Raw genomic sequence first — 23,833 nt, 5'->3', positions numbered from 1 at the left:
GAAAATAAAAAGCCCTGATTTTACATTCATAGCCTTCGCTTTTATGTGTTAATCCTCTGTACATGCAAAAGTTGAATAGTAACAGAAGCCCCTAACCTAACCCTAACCCTATTTCTAACCCCCTTTATCAAATCAAACCCTAAAGCCACTTAAATTTAATATCACTTTGCGATGTTGATACACATCACTTTTTCTTTTTCAATTTTTCCAGGGGTAAATTACACATGGCTGTGCTGAAGTTAGAAGCCTAAATTAAGTTAGCCCCCTAAAACCCAGGTACAGATTGCCAAGTTAATAATACAATGTAGGCCGAGGTCATCCCAGCTCTGTCCAGTCAAGTAAAATCGACACATGTGGAGTTGACTGTATACAAAACAATTAATGGTAAATTTATAAATTAATGATTGATAGAAAGTGACAAGTTTCGGTTGTCCACTTCAAAAAAAAAAAATCTTGGCCTAACTTTACAGATCAGATAAGATGCAATCAAGGAGGGTGCGCAATCAAACCGACAAGATCAAGAAAGGCCGTTACAGTAGACTGCACCTACACCTGTATAACCTAGAATTTAGAAACACTACCGCCTACCGGCACGCATCCCATGCATACCGTGCACGTACCCTAACTGCGACCAGCCCCAACGCTACGGACAGTATAACTGTGTACAATAAGGAGCGCTTAACCCGGGCCGTGGTAGGGCCGTACCCACTCTCATCGACTGAACGATAATCTTCAAAACTTGAAGCTGCACTCTACCTGGAAGAAGAGAAACAAAGAAGAACACATTTCCCCACACAAAAATACACACATGGGACCACACACACGCAAAGGACAGACAAAACATCGAAACAAAAGGTAACGCAGATACGTGTTTCTGCTATTTGATGACATTGTGATCACTTCCAAATACGGGAATTCTACATATCATCCTCACTATATCCTAATGAAGAAAAATAATTATTGCATCACCTTCACGTCCAACTTCGAGCAGAATTGCACGACTCACGATCGCACCCTGTGTATACCTCCGACTGCGTTCCTAATTCCGCAAGCAAATTGCAAAATCAGTACGCTCATATCAAGATACGGCTAGTAAAAACCCCGTGATGCATGCACTCATATGCACTCTTACCTCTCGTCTAGCTCACTCCCTCCATCGGGGTCCATCAGTCCATCACATCCATACGGCCATTTGACCTTCCCCGAGCCGAGACAAGTCCATATTTATTGATCTATACCAAAGCACTGTTTCCATGATATTCCACAAACGTTTCTTACCAAATACAGGGCTCTGTTCCACTTTACTGTGAAAATGAAAAAAAAAAATCATAATAAACCACATAGGGCCTATAGGCCTAAACCTCAAATTCTGCATGGATAACAAACTTCAAAATAATGCTATACATGTATTTAGGTTTCAGCTGTTGAGATATTCATTTTCGATTGTCTTTTTTCTTAATTTTATTTTCTGAAAATAAAGTGTTGTTTCGCACAAACATGAATATGAAATGAGAAATTTAAATATTATTACATAAAAAGTAGGCCCCAGGGCCGGCGCAAGGTGGGTGGCTCGTCCCCCCCCCCCCCCCCCACTTTTTATGATACATACGTAGGTGTCAGCTGATGAAACCCGGCCGCGAAGGGGCACCAGAAATAAAAACTGCCCCCCCCCCCGCATTTTGTTTGTTTGGTTTTTTTTTTTTTCTAAATGCGGCGCCGGCCCTGGGCTCTATTAGAATAAAAGAAGTTAGTGTGGAACCCTCTGCCTGTCATAGTGCAACAATGATTTGATAACATTAAAGAGAGATAGGGAAAGAGAGAGAGAGAGAGAGGTAAAAAAACAAACAAACAAAAACAAAAACCGGGGGGAGGGGAGAGGGAGAGAGAGAGAGGGAGGGAGGGAGAGTTCAGGTCTTAAGACATTCAGAAAATATGGGTGAGTGTAAACAACTAACCTCTTATGTAGGCCTATTTGCCTGGTCATGCTGGATTTGCGCGCGATGGAAAGTTTAGAGGATAAAAATGCATGGATAGACCGGTCGATGAGAGAGAGAGGGAGAAAATGGTATTAAAGGCAATTGCACAAGTAGTGTGATATATCATACAAGTAGTATGATATACATTCGAGTGTTGGGATGTCCTGAACTAATGAGTGAATTATTATGTTGAAACATGATTAGATTTGTGTGTGTGTGTGTGTGTGTGTGTGTGTGTGTGTGTGTTTTATTTTGTTTTGTTGTTTTTTAGGCTGTTATAAGGAAGCAGTCAAATGATTGTACTAATTACAAGGATGCAAGGTACTTTATTTTCTGTTAAAATGAATATAGAAATTCGCACTCCACTGGCATAATAAAAAACGACAACATAGGGCCCTACATTATATTGTTCATAATAGCATAATAGTATATTACATTATACTAACAAAAGGATTGCACAGACGGAGTCTTACTTTATATAAATGAAAAATATATAATTCAATTGAAATTAAATATCCACACACACACTACACACACACGCACACCACACACACCTACATGAACACACACACACACTCTCTCTCACAAGCTGTTTATAAAGCCTGATTACGGCATCTCCTCGCCAAAATTCATCTATTTAACCTCTCGCCCCCCCCCCCCCCCCCCCCCCATGATCAAATCTAGGCCCTGTAAGATATGATGAGAAGCAAGGGAGAATAGTGGTGATAGCAAGAGAGGAGTTTGATAAAGAAGAAACGATTGAAAGTATTGACTGTGGTGATGGGGGGGGGGGGGGGGGACAACAAAAAGCACCTGACCGGTAAAAAAAATTAAAAAATAAAATACACCGACATTTACCAAAATATCAACAATTGACTAATAACTAATACCTCAAAAAGACCTTTGTACAACACCCATGATGAAACATATGATAACAGACAACATAAATAAAAACATGTAAATGAAAAAAAAAAAACATATAGAAAACAACCACATGGGAAGTATGTTGTTTGTTTGTTTTTTAAGTCCCCTCTCGAAAGGACTAGCACTCGGGATAGATTTCTCTCCAAGGAGCAAAACCACTTTGATTAGATTACTTTGCTAAAGTGGGAGTCTTATTCCATCACCTTTCTCTGTTAATTGCACATGGTCTTCAATAAAATCTTCCTCACTAGTATATTCTTTTTTGCGTGAAAAGTATCATAGTGTTATTTTGTAATACTTAGTGTTTCATTTGCATTCCAATATTCAAACATTATCAAGTTCGGAATAATTATCAACTCATTGCCTGTTTCAAAAAAAGAATCAACATTCTATCCCTGCTGTTATTATCATCATTTACTAAATGTACTATTATTGTTATTCATTTATTTACTAAACTATTTATCAATTTTACAGAGACTCCAACCCCGAGCACCTTCTGATCTGGAGATTCTCCCGCCTGAAAACCCCTAGCAAACGGGAGGCTCCAACTTGATGTGCACTTCGCGCACATCATGAGCGCGAAGTTCCTTGTGGTCTCGGGTTCTAGATGCTCTCTCTCGCTATCTAAGGCTTATTTTTCAACATACAATGAAAATAAGTAAGAAATCGTTTCAAGCGGGAGAAATCAAATCTCAAGCGGGAGAACAGGAGATTCTGCAAAAATGGGCTTTCGGCGGGAGATCTCCCGTCGAAAGCGGGAGAGTTGGAGTCTCTGATTTTACTTTTTTTTTTTTGGGTGGGGGTGGGGAACTGGCCTAACGGCGTTTTCCTCAGGATGCGATACTCGTGTACTCATCGCATGGATGGGTGAAGGGCCATACCGTATAATCCGGTGTACCTGTACCGCTGCTCGTTTGGTGGTCGGTCGATCGCGGACAGCGTTTACGTGCTGAGCATGCGCAATAGTTGTCACAGCAACATACAACAATACCGGTTCGGGACTGTAGGAAGACTGACAAAAGGTAATTATATTGCTTTATTAAAAGATCGATGTTTCACTGTATTCACATAAACTCCTTCAAAAAATAGTAGTGAAGGTTTCTATCTCAGAAAGATGAAGATTCAATGTTGTTAAACTCAATATTATGTGGAATGAAGAAGGGTTTGTCACCTGCTTCCCACGTCCCCCGAACGCGAGCTCAAACTCGTATGCGTACCAACACAGGTGCCGATGCCGGAAGTCCCCCGAGCTTCTGCCCGACAAATGAGCTCCATATCTCGGCCGCGGGGCAGGCGAAGACCCAGGCCATAGTAGCTGTAGTAGCAGTAGTAGCTGTTTTACTGATAGTAGTACGTCAATATCGTGTCAGAATACCGACGATTGTGAGGCATTGTTGTGGTTTATGTCTCCTCTCCATTATCTGCCGTTCTGAACGTCCGTGCATGCAGCAGGGAGGTCACCTCCCTGGTGCATGTATGCAGTGTGTGGTGCTTCGGGACATCCGTATCCCCAGCTCTGCAGACCATAATTCTCTATATTACACAGTAGAAAGACACTCAAACAAAGTAGGTGACACATTTTGTGACTAACAACAGCAAACGTGTAGTTCTTAAATTCTAAATTGGAGCCAAGGCAGATAGTGAGCATAGTCTACATAAATTACCAATTAATTCCACAGCGAGGCAAGGTTAACTTCATTTCAAAGTTTGAATTTATGTATGTATGAACCATTTATTAGTATCTAGCGTACCTAGAGATCCTAGTAACTTACAGTAATAGTAATTTTAGTAAACATGCAATCTAGTAGTAGAAAGGTTCTACTAGTACAAGTAGTAATTGTGGTAGTCACTCATAGCAAGTTTTAGTCTGTAAAAATATGCAAATGTACCTAAACAAAAGCTAATGCAAGAAAGGCAGTCATTGTTGAAATGTGATTTAGCTATAGATTTTGCTTTTTGCCTAGCATGAATATTTCTTTTGGAGCCATAGCTTTATGCTATTAGAACTATAAATGATATGTATGTTGTCTAGTATACATGTGTATAGTTACCAGTATTTTTTTTTTTTTTCACAAGCTCTTTGAAGAACTCAAAAGGACTCACAGATGGCTACTACTACGGAACCTCCGCTCTCGGAGCAAAATGGTCCTGCCTCAGCAGGTGGAACCAAGGGAGAAACCAACAGTAACAACAATGCAATCCCAACCAGCGCTAGTAACAACAATGCCAACAGCGCCAAGAGAGGTGGCAGAAGTGCCAAGCGTTCTATCCCGTCTCCCATCACCAGTGCGAAGAGCAATCCAGCAGCCGACAATAGAAATATGAGGCGGATTATAGCAGAGGACCCTGACTGGTCACTAGCCACGGTGCCCCTTCTGACGGAACTTTGTGTCAATCACATTGTCAGCAATTTTGCAGGTGAATAATTCTTATCTATAGAATGGAGACAAAATATTATTTTGTCTCCAGTAGCTGTCCCCAAATATTTTTAACCTCATAACATTACTGTTAATTGTTATCAGCAGTGAAACAGACAGTAAAACTGCTTAAAGACTAAAGCAAGACAGTTTTTGTTGTTTCATTTTGTATTTGGTACACAGAGGTTGGGCTTACCACTTTCTGACATTACTATTGGAATAGTTATGTACCAAGGTACTGTATTTCTGTCAATGCTTGAGGGTGTGCTATGAATGAATAAAATAGATAAATATTCGGTGAGACTTGTGTGTGCCTGGATAAGAAAAAAAAATACTCAAAAATATCCATTACATAGTAATCATGGGTATATCAATTTAGTTACAGCCAGATTGCATAAGATGATGAGCAAACAAGTTGAATCAGCACTGAGTACCATGTGCATATATTTCCTTTCTACAGAACATCCAAAGCTGGACGAATTGCTTCCTAAGTACAAAGCTAAGGTCCTTGAAAAGATCTCGGTCGACCTGCCTCTGAAGGTCGTGGCACACTTGGTTTCAGATGAAGGCTACTGGGAGAGGCGTTGCAAGGCAGGGAAGGAGGTGTGTGACGTCTCCAAGTTTGACAATAGTTGGAAGCGAATGTTCTTTGAAACGCATCTGGAAAATATCATTGAGCACTTTGTGCCTGAGACCTCAGACATGGCTGTACTTGAGAACACTTTGCCATTGTGTGCACCATATGTGAAGCGACTAATCATCAAGCAGTTGCTACCTCCTGTCAAAGAGGAGCCAACAAAGATCATGGATGATGTTTCTGATGCTGGCAGTGATGCCGGTTTGGATGGACCCATCATGGACCACTTTGAGTTCTCTACCACCCTGGACAAGCTCCCCCACTTGGAGGAGTTCAGCGTCACGTACGGGGTTCGAGACTGCGGCATGAACTTTGAGTGGAACCTTTTCCAGTTCACTGCCAGGGACTGCATGCTATTGTCCAAGTGTATCAAGAGGTGCAGTCACCTGAAGAAATTCCAGCTCCACAGGAGCAAGGTGGATGATGACAAGGCCCGTGTTCTGATTGCCCACGTCCTGGATCATCCTGGTCTTGAGGAACTGGACCTTTCACATAACATCATTGGTGACCATGGGGCAAGGGCAATTGGGAAGTTCCTAAATGGGCACTGCAAGCTCACACGGTTAGATCTGTCTAACAACCGTGTAAGGTCTGCAGGAGCAGCAGCAATTGGGCATGCCTTAGGGAAGAACAAGACACTGAAGGAATTGGACTTGAGACTCAACAGGATGGGAGATGAAGGTATGACACAATACTTTCTCACAAAGTATGTTATCATATGTTGTTGAAGTTGCTAAGTTGTTATGCAAGTGAAACTTAGTGACACATACATTAATACACATGAGAGATACAAAGGACTTTCAGTCAACTTTGTTGCATTTTCTTTTTCTTTTTTGTTGTAGTATTTTTCTTCTTCTTGCTAAAGAGTCTAATAACATACATGTGGATGGGATATTGGTAATATCTTGATTTGTCAAGCTTATAGTGTATTTCAAACAATTCTCTCGTGGCATAGTATACCTATCAAATACTATATTCTGGATAAGACTGCTTCTTGGATCAACGTAAAGGGATCAATGTTCTTCTTTTTTTTTTTAGTACAATAATTTTTTCCCATAGTCTACAAATTGCATGTTCCATCTGTAGGTTGATGATTCACTTTGGTGTAGGGATTTATGGAAACCATGTTTACTTGCAAAACTGGGTGAAATCTGTAATCTTAAAATAGATGTGCCAGTAAAACTAATAGCACCAACTGGTATTGTAAAGAAAATAAGAATTAAAATGACCAGTATCTGTTCTTCCTGTGAAGTGCACAACATACTGGAGTACAAATTTTCAGGGTTTTTGTTTTTTGTGTGTGTTTTGTTTTGTTTTTTATTCATGTTGTTCCAAAATGTTTAATCTCAACTCTAAACCGTATAAAAAGACATCACACACAGAAGTAAGATTTATGAATCTCAGGAATTGATCAAGGTGAGAAAGGTACCACATATAGCGTTTAGGATTTTATGTCAAAGGTCTTGTTTTAATCTGTTCTGTCATCAGGTGGACAGGCGCTGTGCAGAGCCCTGATGAAGAATGCAACACTGGAGACCATCAACATGGGAAGTAACGAACTGAGTGAGCCCACAGCAGCTGCACTGGCCCAGGTTCTAATTCACAACAGTACCTTGGTCAACATCAATGTGTCCTGCAATAGACTAGGCCAGGTAGGTTTTGCAATAACATTATCCTTTGACAGTGATGGTGTCACTCATTAAATCAGCTGCTAGTTTAAAGGTGATTATCCCCAAGTTATGGGGAATTAAAGAGTTTGCTAGAATGATGCACTATGTATGTCTAAAAAGAGTCAGAATGATTGCTTTCCAGTCATAAGTAACCCTTCATTACATTCTGAGTCTTTGGCGAGTAGATATATGCAAACGGGATGGAAAGTGATGAAATATCATTGGACATTGTGGCAAATTTTAATATTGGACTGTTGTTGGGGTTTTTTTTTTTGGTTGTTGGTTGTTGCAATTGTATCACACATGCAAAAAGTTAAACTAGAAATATTTGATACAAAGAAAGAAACCAGAAACCTGAAATATTATTCTTGTATATTTTATATAACAGATGTACAGAGTAAAACAAAATCCTTAATGCATGTTACACAGTTCTGCAGAAAATGTCCAAATGGAGAATTTGGAATTGAGAAATTTTCATAAACAAAGCCAGAACTGGCTTGCATCATCTCGTTCAAATCTAGCCAGATTAACAATGTGCAAGAGCTACTACATCTAGCAGGAATTATTATTTCCGTACATTGGAATTCAGAATGACTCTTAACTCGGGTGGGGGGGGGGGGGGGGGGGGGGATGAATGACTAACCAGATATATCTGAAACATAATTTTGCCTTACTCAGGGGACATGAATATGTCAATGGTTGAGATCAGCAAGAGTGTAAACTCTATACAAAGGGTGAAGTCGTTCATAGGCTCTGCTATCATGCTGACCTGCTGTTGTGCTGACAGGATGATAGTTCATGGTCAAATGACTGTATCAGTTCCAAACATCATTCTGCAGAAGCCCAGACATAAGATATGTGAACTGTGGCATGACACTTCTTCATTTACTCATTCCTCGTTGAAAAAAAAAAAAATTAAGAAAAAATGCACCGTCTAACTCATTCTTAACAGGATGGAGGGAAACAGGTCCAAGAGGGGATGGAGGAGAACCCCGTGGTGCGGGAGCTGGACCTTCGGCTGACAGAGGTGGGTCAGGAGAGCGAGTACTGCATCAACCAGATCCTCAAGAAGAACCAAGAGTCCCATCGCACCCAGCAGTTAAAGGAGAAGGAAAAGGAGAAGTCCTCTCTGGACAGATAAAGAGTGCAGCCACAATCTGGTGTGATGATGACCCCCGGATTGACCCTTTCGTGACGTTGATGCTAACCATCTCTGGCTGGAACATGTGATAATGTACCACATGATTTTCTGGCAAGACGCTTGAAAACTTGCATGTGGTAATTAAACAGTTATCCGATATTTGGATTATCCGTGGGATTTAAACAGAAAGAAACAACACAGCAGAAGGAGAGTGAAATGAAGCAAGAAGGCAATAGTTAATTATTGCTGCTCCGTATGCTGTCATGGATTGTGAAGTATATGCTGAAGCAGAATGTATGACTTTTTTTTTCCCTTCCAATTATGCAAATGTAGTCATTTATTTTTTTCTTACTTTCATTGCATCAGAGGATATGTACTCAAGTTTCAAACATTATAAAAACAGGAATGGGTTCTATCAAGTTATTTGTACACTGAAGATTAGCATGAAGGCGCAGATATATATACCTGAAAGACACAAAGATGTTCGTGTACTAAATGTCGGCCCCAACAATTTGCTCCGTCCTAAACCTATCTGACACATTCTTTCAAGCCCAGTGCCTTTTCGATACTCCATATTTGTCTATAATGTCAACAGATATATAGTACAATAAATGCTTTGACATACTTGCAAAAATAAGGTCTTTTGTTGTTGTTATTCTTTCAAATGAATGCAATATATCTATGCCAAGAGTTTTCTTCACCAGGTGGTAAGAACTTGGTATGCTTTTGGCATTGGTAGCAGCCAATAATCTAGGCGGTGGATGTGACTATTGTCTCTTGCCGTTACGCTAAACGTCTGATGCAGTGAAACTATTGCCTTTGCTAAGCGATATGTTTGATGCGGCGAGACTACAAACATTGGAAGCACCCAACATTAATATCCACTCATCTTGCTTTAGTCATTTTCTCGTTATCAACTATGAATCCGTGTCAACGACTAAAGGAAGACGAGTGGATATACAGCTGTAGGTGGTGGATGCGCATCCGCTGTTGGTAGTCTCGCCGCATCAGATGTATCACTTAGCAAAGAATACTCTTGCCGCATCAAGCATTAAGTGCGACAATAAAGACCATAACTGCATCTTCCTCCTAGATAATAGGCTACATTGGTACAGTGGACTCGCGTTAAAACGAAGTCCTTGTGACCGGCAGTTTTCTTTCGTTATATGGAAATTTCATTATAACCGAACAAATAAACAATAAAAATACAGAGTGGATAATGTTGCAGCCTGAATTTTTACTTCATTGCAACTGGAATTACGTTATAACTGTGTTCATTATTACGAGAGTGCGCTGAAGCAGTATTTAATCATTTTAACATGGCAAACAGTTTGTCATACTTTCGAGCTGCTTCCATGGTAGCTAGTACATGTATCTGAATGATCAATCACAACAGTCATTGCCAGTGATGTTTTGCTTGTCTCTCTCACAACACAGGATCCAATGATACACGCAAATCAGTGGTACATGTTTCAGCATTATACCAGTTTATTTAAAGAAATGCTGCATGCTTTGGTTTGATGCACAATCCCATTTCATTGGCATATGTAATACTATACATCAATGAACAAAATTTATTTATGCAACCCTAACCATTAGAATTTGGCTTTTCACATTTGGTGAATTTAGCCCTGAAGAATACAAACTGTGCATGAGCAAACTGACAGCATACTGCGAGTCTTTAACCATTATACTTTTCTGTAAGGATACACATCACATATTAAGGAGTATGCATGTTTGTCTACCAACTTTGTTGCATATGCTCACTTACTGTTTGAAATACTGAACTTGAGATATACAGTATCCATCCTCGTAACTCTGCTACAATATGTTTTCATTGGACAAATCTAGCGGGTCATTTGATATGCACATTAACAAAAGGTGCAGTATTCTGGTCCATCATATTCTTGTTTTTTTTCTTGTTTTTGTTTTTGTTTTTTCACATGTACACTTTTGTAAGGGGATAATAGACCCACAAGTAAATTGATGTAGTCCAACAATTACAGGGCACATAATCAAGCTAGGCGGTAGAGTACATGGGTGCTTGTGCAATTACCGGGTAACTGCATTCTCTACCATCCTACCATCTTGTATACACTGTTATGCCACGTACTTCTCATATTAGCGGTGCCCTATTTACATTGCAAATCCAAATGCTTAACAACTATGCCTGGTTTCATACTCACACAGCAGGCCAATATTTAGTCTATTGCCTGGTCCCATGGAACCACTGAATTCGGGAAAAAAGGTCACTGTAAAATCTTGGCATTCTTTTCTACTACACTTTAATATGCCTCATGTAATTGCTATTCTTTTGAACTTTTTTTAGTTGACTTTTTTTTTTTTTTTTAATAATTTGCTACCTGTGCGCACACATGCCGGAATATAAACTGCCCTAATGCAAGCATGTGTATGCGTACAAGAGAAATGTCAAAATGTTTGGCCTTATATAGAATCAAGCTTAACCCTATCCTTTCTACAATGTATTTGTTCTCTCTGTCTCTGCTATAATTCATAATTCAGTTCAACAGCAGCTATCAATGTCTTCAAAGCCACATAACTGCACCACGCAACATAGTTTGTGAATGATACAAGCTGTATTTCATACAGGGAGCATCTTATAGGTGTGTTCATGGTGGTAACAGAAGGACCAATACACATGGCATCTTGAAATAACACCAAACTGTGCACACAGCAAATCACCGGCAACACTTTGCACAGCATATTCCATCTTCACCTGCATGGCATATAACATAGGTTGCTTACCTTACGATTGTTCTTGTTCACAACTCAGTTATTACTAACTCTGAGAGGAAGGGAGAAAGGAGGGACTGGCTGAGGAAACACTCATTCATCCAAGATATGACTGATCAGAGTGCTCAGCAGAGATGTGAAATTGATTGTCATAAATGATTTTGACTCTGTGGCAAATTTGTGCAGCAGACAGATTTTGCACTCACAAAAAAATATTGCTCCCTAGCCACTTGAGGATTGAGGGTTCTGCGTTATGAGTATGCTGAGCCGTTTGACAGAAAAAGTTGGCATTATCCTTCCAAGTATACAATACCACTCTACATCAACATACAACTTTCTTCTGATGGCTTACCTAAAAGTGAAATAACAGACTTATATTTCTGTGATGAATCTAAGTGACATCACATCAAACCTCATACCCTTGGTAATTAAAGCTAGCCAGGACCAGTTTGTACAAGTAGCAATCAATTTACAGAGTACTAAAAATTTGGCAACAACATGATAGTCACTAGTTTGATTGTTACTGATTCCTAATTACAACATGAGTACAATAATGTCTTCTTGCTATATAACTTATTAAATGACCCTCACAAACATCAAATTGCATTGTTTCCCAATGTTGCTTATGATTATGTAAGTTACAATGACATGTCATCAGATCTTTTTTTTTTAAATTTGCAAAATGGGCATATACATAGAGCATAAATGTGTAATAGGGACTGAAAAATATACATGCATATCTACTGACCAAAATTGCAGTACTACGATACATATATGAACAGATACTTAATCAAAATATAAAAGGCAGTACTTTTTTTTTTCGCTAATATACCAAGTCAACCCATATCAACATGTATGTGAAGTGCAAATGAGATGTAACTTTGAGCTTGATACAAAAAGCACCAATTGTTTGCATCCAATGGTAATCGCTAGGGTGTTCCTATAATGAAAAGTTTTAATAAACTGTTACATTGACTGAGGATGCAAACTTTAATTTGACTGAAGTGTCTTTTCTCTCGGCATTTGCAGCTTCTAGCTCATTCAGCCTAAAATTCCCTCGAGAACATGGAACTGGTTAATATAGTCAAATGCCAGTTGTCAGAGCAAGCAATGAGCGGGTTCAAAGCGCTCTATCTGAAATTTGCATATATGAGGTAAAGGAAGAGTGAAGAATAGTACCTGGAGTAGACAACATTTATGAAGGCAGTGAAATAATTTGACCTGTAAACAAAACAAAAGCACTCAACATACAAACAAACCAGAAAATAAATGATCTAAATACTTACAACATGTCATGATATATGTCTTGCACTTCTTACACTGAATAATATTCTCACTGGATCACAGTGATCAAGTGGAAAAAAAAAGGAAGAAGAGTGTAATATTTATGACAAGACAGCTTTCCTAAATGTTCTTGTAGAACAATCCCTGCAAGTTAGAAATAATGACAAAGACAAAATTCATAAAAATATCCTAAATGTGTCAAATTGGCAAATTTTTTCCTTCATTTCTTTAAACTGGCCATACAAACTTCATTACCCCTCATCAACTTTTTCACTCTCAAATTTACGTGATGGTTTGTGTACGAACAAAAATGCTGATAAGACATGTCACAAGGATAGCAACATATTATATTAATGTTAAAAATAAATAAACTTTCGTTGATATCGATCTCTCTCTCTCTCTTTCTCTCTCCCTCTCTCTCTCTCTCTCTCAGTATTCTCATTAGCACATCTCCAAACCCTGTCTGAGATGAAAGTTCCATTATCAACACAAAAATGATCAATTTGCCAGAGAACTCATTACCTCTGTAATGCTGCACACACCCACCCACACCTGCCCCTGATCACTCTGACTCACAGTTCCTCGTGCCAGGTGCTACATATAAACATAAAACATACAGCAGACTGCTTCCTACATCAAATGGGACTACCCGAGGCCAAACATTGCCAAGTTTAAAGGTGCACAGACAAAACTCTGCATACACCCATACGTTGTATCACCTTTCAGTCACAGAAACATAACGTGCTGAATATAGAACAACACCATCACTATCAAGCCTAGGACTATTCCTCCTTTAACATGCATCATACATGCTTATCATTAAAAAAAAAGAAGAAAGAATATGACAGTATCAATCACAGCCTTTTGATCTCAAGAGGGCAAAGATAAAATACAATAAAAATAAAAAACTATGCTGATGACAACAGGTAAGAGATCTTTACAGATCTTATGCCCTTTCTGATTCTTGTAAAGTAGAGCAAAAATTCCACTGAAGAAAACTATTCACTTGAGGTGATTTTTTTTTCCATTGCACTGCTGAATCATGTTATAATGAAGGTACAGTCATTAAGCAGGACATCTACCAAAGGAGGTACTAGGCGAGCTCACCTACAGCCTCCTCGATCTACCGGCACGTCACATTCTTTTCAGTTGTCCATTTGCAGCGTCACATTTCAGGGGGCTACACAATATGGAGAGCATTAACAACATTTATAAGGGAACTTGCCTTAGCTGCTCACTCTTAAAGAACCATGTCTTTCAGAAAATGATGCATTGTCATTCAACAGAAAAAAAAATAATAAAACCAACACAACAGCACTTGACCAAATCACTGCTAAGAACCTCCAGCTACCATTTCTTTCTTCAGCTAACACCCTTACTTTAATGCAATCTTGGGCAGCAGTCTATGAGAAATTTGATGAATGAAGTTTACCTTCCAAATCCACCTCGCATCGGGCATATTATTGCCTGTCTTACCATGAATCACATAATTCAATGACAACACACAATTGCATACATTTCATTCTATAGAACAAATGTACCATCAATGTACTCTGCATATAACTTTAGGCTGAAAGCATTGTACTACATATACTACATAAAGAGTCATGCATGTTTGATAGGCCACACATAACTGACAATATTGTGAAGTGTTGTGAAGTTTGCAGTTGTGTCAGCATAGCAAGTCAAAACAAACATTTACAAGGTGACACAAACCCTAAAATGCTTTATCCAAATCATCTACTTTTTGGCAACATTTTTAATGCCACAGTTCTGACATGCATGCTTGATATACCAGGGTACACAATTAGGGACATGATCATACATCAACTGATACTGGCTCAAAACACTTCACAGTTGACAAAGAGTCTTTTCTGCACCAGATGGACACTGATACTTCAAATGGAAGTCGCATAGTACATGATGTAACTTTCAGCTTTCCCTTAGCAGTGAATAAGATAAACTACTGATGAGAATAGTTGCACAGGACCATTAGGCTAAAGTGAGATGGACTGGTATTTGGTAGACAGGAGGGATGAGGGGTGTGGGGATGAAGATTAAGCTTGGTTCTGCTGCTCCGCATCATCTTCCACTAGCTCTTTGCGATCTTCAGGATCTCGCGTCGTCTTGCAAGTCTTCGAGATGTAGAGGAATCCACTCAGAAACAGCATGATCCCTGCAAAGAAAGCAAATAAAATAGCACAGAACATTTACCCCTACCTGAGATGATATCGTGTCAAGCATTTTCTGGACATATTTTGAGGAGCACAGGTTCATCAGGTCTACTATGAGATGACAGGTTTCAACACTTGACTATCACACCTCTTTTTTTTTTAAAGTATGAGTTTTTTTTCTAGTGTGTGCATTGTGTGGGCGTGCATGCATGTGTTGGTGGTATCTTAGTGGTGGAAAATACTCAAAAAGCATTCACTTTAAAGGAAACTCATTTTGCTGATGCCCGTTCAGTGTGTAAATGCTCCAATTTGTGAAAGTACTTTGCCCTTTGATCGGAATTTCCTTCTCCCTTTGACTATGGCTGGCACTGCCAAAACACACTTTGATTGCATTCTGAAGTAAAATTCTGATACATTAAAGGTGGCACATATGAATAGAAGTGAAGAGAAGAGTGGCAGAAGTTTCATTTAAATACAATGCAAAGTGAAGAAAGATATGGAATTCTTCAGTTCCATCAGTATCATTTATCTACAGTAACATATTATGCAAATTAAAAGATGTGACGATGTTAGAGCTCTAAAGAGTCTGTCATTAACCTCTACATAAACCTTCACCAAAATTCCACCGGAAAAATGATTTTCCATGACAAAAAATAAAAATAAACAAATAAAGAGTTTGTTAAAAACTTTTTGAGGGAGAGGGTGATTGTGTTGGTAACTCATTCATACATTTGTTGTAAACATTTTTTATAGTCATGCAAACCAATGGAAGATTTGTGAAGGAAATATATTGTAGACTCATCTTTGTAATTTGCATAGGTGATTGTGATCAAAACACTATTTACTGAAAGTATGTTGAAGTTTGAAATAACATAACTCCTATTTGTTTTGCTTGATTTTGATGAATTTTCACTGTTTGACCTAAAAAGTTATTCTTTCTAGTCTTACATTAAATATGAAGTGAATATGGAGTGTCTTTAAGCTGCCTTTTAGCCTCCTTCTGGGTGGAATGGCTTACCTTTTTATTACATGGACATCATGAAATGTCAATCACATGACTCATGTCTTTTACCACATTACAAAAACCTTGCCTTGAAGATTAGTTGTGTCACAAATGGCTGCATACGATTGATGCCTATAAAGACCAGCTCATTATACAGCAAAAACTGAACTGCTTCTTTTCTACTGCTGTACACTAGCCTGCATACCTGCACATTTCCCAATGAAGTTAATACAATTCCTTCAGAAACTATACCTACCACTAGTTAGACACAATATCCTGCCTGCTACAAATTAAGCATTACACACAAACAGTTATCACAAACAGAGATGCTGGTACACTACCACTTGGTATTTTAACTGTCATCATGTTCTTATCAAGGGGGTCAGCTAACTGTGTGGTAGCATGAATGCATTGATTTAGTCCTGTATGTTCGGACAGCCCCCTGCTAAAGGTTAGATAAGCATGGTGGTTGCCATTATGCATACATGGCCCTAAGCATATTTGACAGACGAACAGGCATATGCCAGTTTCCTGGCACGTTGTCCTTGTAACATGATATCAGAGCTAAGTTTATCACAAGTTCACATGATGTATTGTATTCCATTGTTTCCATTAAGATCTGGCTCTCCTTCCACTGGCCATACATGCACTCTCAGAGCTTCAATATACCCAACGTATACCCTACATACAATCATATTGTGCATGCAGGTTATTGTGCAGTTGTACTTCAATATGTGTCTGTGATGTGACAACATTCTGTGCTGTGAGATGAGAAAGGACGTGGAATTAACATTAACTCCTTCTTAAATGATTGCTAATTACTTGCACATTTTGCGATTCGCATTTTATACTGCCACTGATATAAAAAACACTGAACTATTTTTATATTGAAGCAGCAGTCGGTACATGATAAAATGAAATTGATGAAGAGCTATAAATTTGCAAAGAGAAAGCCTAAGCATACACCAGCTGGAACAAAGTTGGAACTAACGACTTATATCATCACTATGTAGGTCCTCCATTTTACTACAAAGGCTGTTCAAAGACAAATTTACAACTTACCTAGTTACTTCAGCAAAAGAAATACAATCAAACTTGCCTTAGTGGCCACCTGTCTACAGCAACCACTTAACCCCCCCCCCCCCCCCCCCCCCCCCCCGAGAAATGCCACGTTAATGACCATGTATATAGTGGCCGCCAATTATGTCCGCCAATTTCGTTTCCCGCGGTAGATTTTAACCTGTGTACATCAGCCACAGAGCCACTGAAGTCCTGATAATTCAGCATGTTTTTCTGCTTGCAGCCATGCTGGTCATGCTTGGCAAACAATTCAGTCATAACCAGCCCTGCATTCACCTGCTATTCAGGCATAGTAATGACTCATGAAAAACGTGCTTACTGTATGCACACCAGTGTGCAATATCTCAGTCAATAATGCCATTGTTCGATGCAAGGAACACATGCATAAGTGTACATAAATAATACTTGTATACAACAATGATACATATGCATGCATGTGATACACACAAAATGTCAGATAACCTGCAACTCTTTTCGTCTACCTCGGGTGGCCACTATGGACAGGTTTGACTGTATATTGGTCATGAGAACTGGGCTGTCGTCATGGTAATTGCAATTGTCCAAACATATGACATAATCACATTGCATGACACTGTGTCCCAGTGTAAAGCACTGGGAAGAATATTTTAAAGAATCAAGCAGTATCAAAGTCTCTTGAAACACTTTCTTTTGGCCTCCAAAACCATACTAGAGCATTAAAACATATTATACTATTATTCTGCTGAAAAGCAAGGGGGGGGGGGGGTTAATAGATGAGGTAACAGAATATAGATGTTACACAGGGAACGATTCAAAGATGAATAGACAGAGGTAAGGGCATGACTAAGGTTGACATGATGTCTGACTGGCTTTCATGCTCTGGAATAAAAGGAAGATTTATGTGCAACTGTATGTATGCAATACTGCAAATGCGAATATCATTTGCGAGGAATTTTTGCACATTTCTGCATCAAGATAAGAAATGAGGATATTTTGTTTACTACATGTTGCCCTACTTGAGTTTCATTTGATACCATTATGAGCAATGTATGTCTACAAGTCATTACAATCAAAAGCACCAATAAAGTGTATTGAAAGAAAAAGTTTGTTTACTTACCACAGAGTATACGAAGGTCCACACCAAACGGGATGAAACAGATAATTCCCATGATGATGTACACCAGTCCCCTCTTCCATGTGTCAATAAACCACATTGCCTTGATAGCCTTTGTGCAGCTTTGCCTGAAACAATGAGAACAAAAATGGATTCAAACAGGGCTGTAAATAGCAGGGGCATAGATTTTGACAACATGTCTGTTCATATGGGACATAAACTTTAGAAATAAATGAGAAATGGACAAGAAAATTGAAGTGGCTTTGTTTGCAATTTTTCTTTTCATCAATACAAACAGTAGGTCCACTGATATCAATTTCATGCTTATAGAAATATCTTTATATAAAAACTTCTGCAGGTATTGCAGAGATTTCAAATGCAGATTTTTTCTTCTTTTTTTTTTAAGGAAATGAATACAAATCTAGATGGGAGCTTTTACTACAAGATTTTTGGCAAGGTGCTCATCTGAGTAAACTAATAAAAATCCATACAATTAGAAATACAAGCACTTTGTATTGTGTTTGCCCCTGACAACATACATACAAAGTTGTAATGTATATACAATGCACTTCGCATAATATAATGCCAATAGTAAAATCACTACAGTGCCTCAAAAGTGTACATGGACAAGGAAAGCCCCTACAACATGCAATATTGTATTGGTTACATCAAACATTACGCAGCAACTGGATAAATATGTTCACATATCAGTGGATCAGGATATTCTCCCATGGGAAGATCATCCTTAGTAGATGACATCACTATTAAAACACTTTCATGTAAACAAATGGCAAATGGTAGAAAAAAGACATTTTCAGTGCAATTGACAAATCTACAATACAATTTCATAATTTTGCAGTTTTAATTCTGGATTCACAAATGATTTGTGATGCCTACAAAAATGTTATCTTCGAACATCCCTTTGGAACATTTATGTCTGTTCTTGCTTATCAATCTACAATAATGAAAAAAACAACAACAACTTAATACCCCGTCACACTAGAGGCAGAATGAGCCGGAATGCCATTAGAATGAAAAGTCTTCCTGCCTTCCTGCATATTTGAAGTGCATTCTAAAAATTCTGACGACATTCTGAGTGCGTTCCAAACATTCGGGCCCATTCTTGTGGCCAGCCCGAATGTTTTAAGCATGGCATTCGAAGTGGAGAAATATCGATTTTTATTCGAAACGTATTCTATCTGGACTCTGATTGCATTCTAAATATCCCTACGGCATTCTAAATATTCCGACGGGATTCGAACAGCATTTGAAACAATCTGATCTCATTTGAGGGAGAATCGGAACGGTGTTGCACCTCAAATTCTGCCAAAATATCTCAAATGCTCAAATGCTCATACAATTATCCTTAGTTGAATACTGGATAGTGAAAAGGTTAGAGTAAAGATTACGATTAGGGTTAGCTTTAGGGTTAGAGTTTGGGTTAGGGTTAGGATTAGGTTCCGAATTAGGAGTAGGGTTAGGGTCACGGGAAGGGTCTTGGGTAATTGGCCTAGACACTCTCTTTCAAGAAGGTCTTGCTGGAGGACAGCAATCTGTAGTAAAGCAATATGGTCCAAGGATGATCGGGTTGAGACTGGTGAAAATCACCATTTTATACGCTATCGGAGAGCATCCCGATCTTGACACACAAGGGACATTCGTCTTGCATTCTAAGTACATTCTAAGTGTATTTCCAAATTTTCAGGCTGCATTTTGTTTGAATTCGTGAACATTCAAAGTATATTTGGTAGCCATTCCTGGAACGTTCTGATCGCATTCGAAATGAGTTTGTACTGCATGCGAGACGCTTTCCGACCATCAGACTTCGGGCAGCAATCGAACGGAGCTGTGCGGCATTCGAAGTGCTTTCTAAAGATTCTGACCCCATTCTAACAGTATTCTCAATATTCCTACAGCGTTCCAAGTACATTCGAGCAGCATTCGAGAGCTAATTCATTCGGAAAGTGCAAGAATGATTCGAGGAGGATTCGAAGTCCATTCCAAGTATTTGAACAGCACTCCCTACCAAACTGTTAGAATGTGAATTTTTCTCCCGAATGTGGCACAAATTTGGAAGATCTTTAATTCCGGCTGGTTCTGCTTGATTCGTGCTGATTCCGAATAAGTGTGACGGGGTATAAGACAAGAAGAGCATATTTACCTGCACCAAGTTGTGTACGTGAAGAGTGTCAATATTTCAAGAAGCAGCACAATGCTTCCAGCAACACTAAATAGTGGAGTGAAATGACACAACGGAAAGCAATGATCAATATAATCTCTGTGAGAAGGAAGAAGCATGCAGAGATCTTCAGATAACACACTGCAAACTGGCTCTCATCAAATTCAGATTTAAACACACTGTGCTCCTCTATCTTATATAACGTTTTATATTTTGTCTTATATTTGATTGGTATATGATGCATCCAACACATGTTTTGGACTACAGTCTTGTACCCAGTACAAATAACTGACTACACATTATTCCCTATTCCATGCATACTTAACCCATTGAGGACGGTTTGATTTTGCTACAACACGCATTTCCCATAGACGCTTGCCCGAGTATACTCAGGACTCGTCCTCAATGGGTTAAAAAAAGAATAAAATAAAATCGAATTAAAAAAAAAAAAAACTTTTTTCTTCACAGCAATCATTTGTTTCATTCTTGCCTCATTTCCCACACGTGTATCTTCAAATAAAATGCAGATGATCTACTCCAAAAAGCAGTCCAGGGTTGGCTGACAATAAGCCTTTCATAGTTATGTATGTGATAGCAATATTTTTAACCAAGAATTCCATCAATCATGATTTCATGACATATTGGAAAGCACATTCATTGTTATACAAGTTTCTGAATCGTTCAAGTAAAGATAAATTTAGCAATAAATACATGTTCATTTGTAGCTGAACTTCCTTGCTGACATAAAACCTTACAAACACATGAAAAACAAAACAATAACTAAGTTCTTATACTGTTTATGTTCAGTCAAGTCTATGGTATCTTGATCCATCAAGATACTCCAATGGGGGGGGGGGGGGGGAGGTATTTACATTTTTCAGCAAAAGAATGCTAGGGCTGTTTGAAGCCATATTCAACAAAAATCTTTTCTGACAGTTGAGAAATTTCTGACACTTGCTAACAACTGTAATATCATTCTACTGATTCAGGAAAATCACATCACCCTTTACAAGAAATTCGACATTATCAGCAACACTGAGTTTGAGCTTAAAGTTCCTTCACTCTTTGGGCAAGATCTGGATTTCAATTCACTAAATGTCTTACAAGCAAAATCATACAAAAATTATCTGTTTATTGCATAGAAACAGGGCCAGCTCCATTGAAGCAACAATGTTGACATAAGTACCATGTGCCATAGTTTTGTTTCTTTTACAGGAATTCATCATACATGTATATGCAGCAAAGATCTAGATAGTTAATACAAATGTAGCTACTTACAAGAGATACACCCAAATCCAGAATTTTGCAGCATTGTCCATCACAAAGTAAACACCAACTCCAATCAAAGCTTAAATGAAAAGCAAAAGTAAATAATCATATGAAATGTGTAATTGCAAAGAGAGACTGTCATACATACATGTACAGTATCATACAGCCACATTTCAAAATGCACTCTAATAGCGGAATACTCTATGTTTGTGGAAGTGAGTCTCTGAGAGATGTGCCAATGGGTATCTAAAGTAACAGGGTGAATTTTCAAACAGTCTTATAAGCATAATTAAAATGCAGTAAATATATCACAGTAGTATATCAGAGGTGGACCACATGATACCCTAAAATAAACTTCTTTTTTTTTTTAAACCCGAGGCCCACTCTGGCTCCTATATACTGTATGTTTTTTGTTTTTTGTTTTTGTTGTTGTTGACCCAGTTAGATGGAATATGATTGTTTGTGTTGTTTTGTTTCATTTTTGGGCAACATTGCACTGCTGCCCATCCATGACAGCTTTGCGACCCATTGGCTGAGAAGCACAGCTCTAAGAAACTGTGATTAACAGCCTGCTAAAGAAACATGAATAACAAACTTAAACAACATAGTGATGATTAAATACTTGAGACTCAACAACTCTCTGTTCACAGTGCAGGAATATTCAATCATCAGAGGTTGATATTCTGTCTATATTTCATTATCGCAATTCTTCTTATTGATGTGTTGAGGATCGCTTTTCTTTCTTTTGATTTTTCTTTTGACACTGAAGTTTGTAGTCCGAAATAAACTCAAAACGACACAATAATTAGCATTGATAATAATAAAAAGCACTGATAATGTCACTTGACAAAATGTATACCAAAAAAAAAAAAAAAGCATCAATGCTAATCAGGTCTGATACCGGTACCTGACATCAATGACAGAGTTTATACTGTTCACAGTAAGTTTCCATTGAATGTTGAAATACATGTTGTACAATGTATAATTCGACTCATCTACCTTACACACGACTACAAACTTCTGAAGTATGAAAGAACAGATTAACAATAGAGTTAATGAAACTGAAATTCAACATAACAAAGAGTGTTTACTGGTACTTCTTCTTCAGACTACAGAGCCTCTGTCGGGACTTTACATACATGTAGATTCTACTTTGAATTAGCATTTCCAAGTCAGAAAAGAACAATTACACTGTCTCAAACAACATGTGAGGAAAAGCACCGTCCCAGTCAATTTAATATGTGAAAAAGAAAATACTAAACTCCCAAGACTAGCTAATACTGGCACTAGCGGTTCTCTGAGATTAGAAGAGCTAGTGTAATTTTTACTTGTACCATACCAAATGCACGTCTATCATATCATAGTATCAACAGAAAAGGAAGAGGTCCACTAATGTTAAGTCTATGTCATGAAAAACTAAATCCTTTTATTTTTAATGAGACTAAAACACTTACAAATAGATGCCAATAACGCCCAAACATTGGAAGCACACGATGGATGACATCCAAACAGTTGAGACCGAACCGATCGGCTGGTTCTGACAGTAACTCTATGATCATCCGCCATGTTTTCTCCGAGGTGAATTAGCAACGTCAGACACTCCTAGTCTCTGAGTCAGCGAACGGTTGCAAGTACGGGTTTCAGCCTGACTACTGCCGCAGAACTCCGGGGTCACGGTACGAACGAAGAGAGCTTTCAGCGACTGCAAGATGGGTTCAGTTTGCACAGCGAAGAATAATGTTCCGAACAACGAGACAATCAAGCGATTACAGGATACTTTTATAACGGTTCATACAATCTGATACCAAAAAGGTTGTGGCCTCCGTCCGTCCTTCCTCGGAAACTTGGCTCTCGAAAATAATGTGACTCCGACGTCACTACTACTATGAACTTATACACATGTATGTCACGGCCATTACCAGCCAGCGCGCAGTGCGTACAGCTCAGCTGGCAGAGGTGTATGGCTACTCTCTTGTACTGCAGTAGCACTGTTGATGTTGTGGATGGATGATACGCGTGATTAATTCCACCAAACCAAACAAAAGCTGCAGCTGTGCTATTTGTTATGGTCTACTAGGCATGGGAGCCCACTTGTCTATCGCTGCGTTGAGACGTTACCAACGAAAAAACACAGTAGAAATGATTTTTTTTTTTAAAGAAATTTAGCAGAAAAAAATAACCAAATCAATTTCACATTAACACCGGTTCTTTGCAAACAAAGCATTCAGTTTT

General features: G+C 38.7%; 2 protein-coding genes across 2 annotated transcripts; one reads left to right on the top strand and one right to left on the bottom strand.

The window, feature by feature from the left end:
* The first annotated feature begins 5,005 nt into the window (after positions 1 to 5,005).
* On the top strand, positions 5,006 to 8,971 carry LOC139730928 (dynein regulatory complex subunit 5-like). Its single transcript, XM_071641811.1, has 4 exons — positions 5,006 to 5,318; positions 5,778 to 6,635; positions 7,443 to 7,606; positions 8,577 to 8,971. Exons 1-4 carry the CDS (start codon positions 5,006 to 5,008, stop codon positions 8,763 to 8,765), a joined length of 1,524 nt encoding a protein of 507 aa, XP_071497912.1. The 3' UTR covers positions 8,766 to 8,971.
* Positions 8,972 to 13,209: 4,238 nt separating this feature from the next.
* On the bottom strand, positions 13,210 to 23,445 carry LOC139730907 (uncharacterized). The gene is made up of 5 exons (XM_071641784.1): positions 23,056 to 23,445; positions 21,611 to 21,680; positions 20,315 to 20,380; positions 18,157 to 18,281; positions 13,210 to 14,979 (listed from the first exon to the last, which is right to left on the bottom strand). Exons 1-5 carry the CDS (start codon positions 23,165 to 23,167, stop codon positions 14,861 to 14,863), a joined length of 492 nt encoding a protein of 163 aa, XP_071497885.1. The 5' UTR covers positions 23,168 to 23,445; the 3' UTR covers positions 13,210 to 14,860.
* Between the last annotated feature and the right edge of the window lie 388 nt (positions 23,446 to 23,833).

The sequence above is a fragment of the Diadema antillarum genome, unplaced genomic scaffold, assembly GCF_040938485.1.
Source record: "Diadema antillarum isolate AM-2024a unplaced genomic scaffold, OU_Dant_1.0 seq00000343_RagTag, whole genome shotgun sequence".
Lineage (NCBI taxonomy): Eukaryota > Metazoa > Echinodermata > Echinoidea > Diadematoida > Diadematidae > Diadema > Diadema antillarum.
The sequence above is the reverse complement of the archived record's forward strand: the minus strand, read 5'-3'. Positions and strand labels throughout refer to the sequence as shown.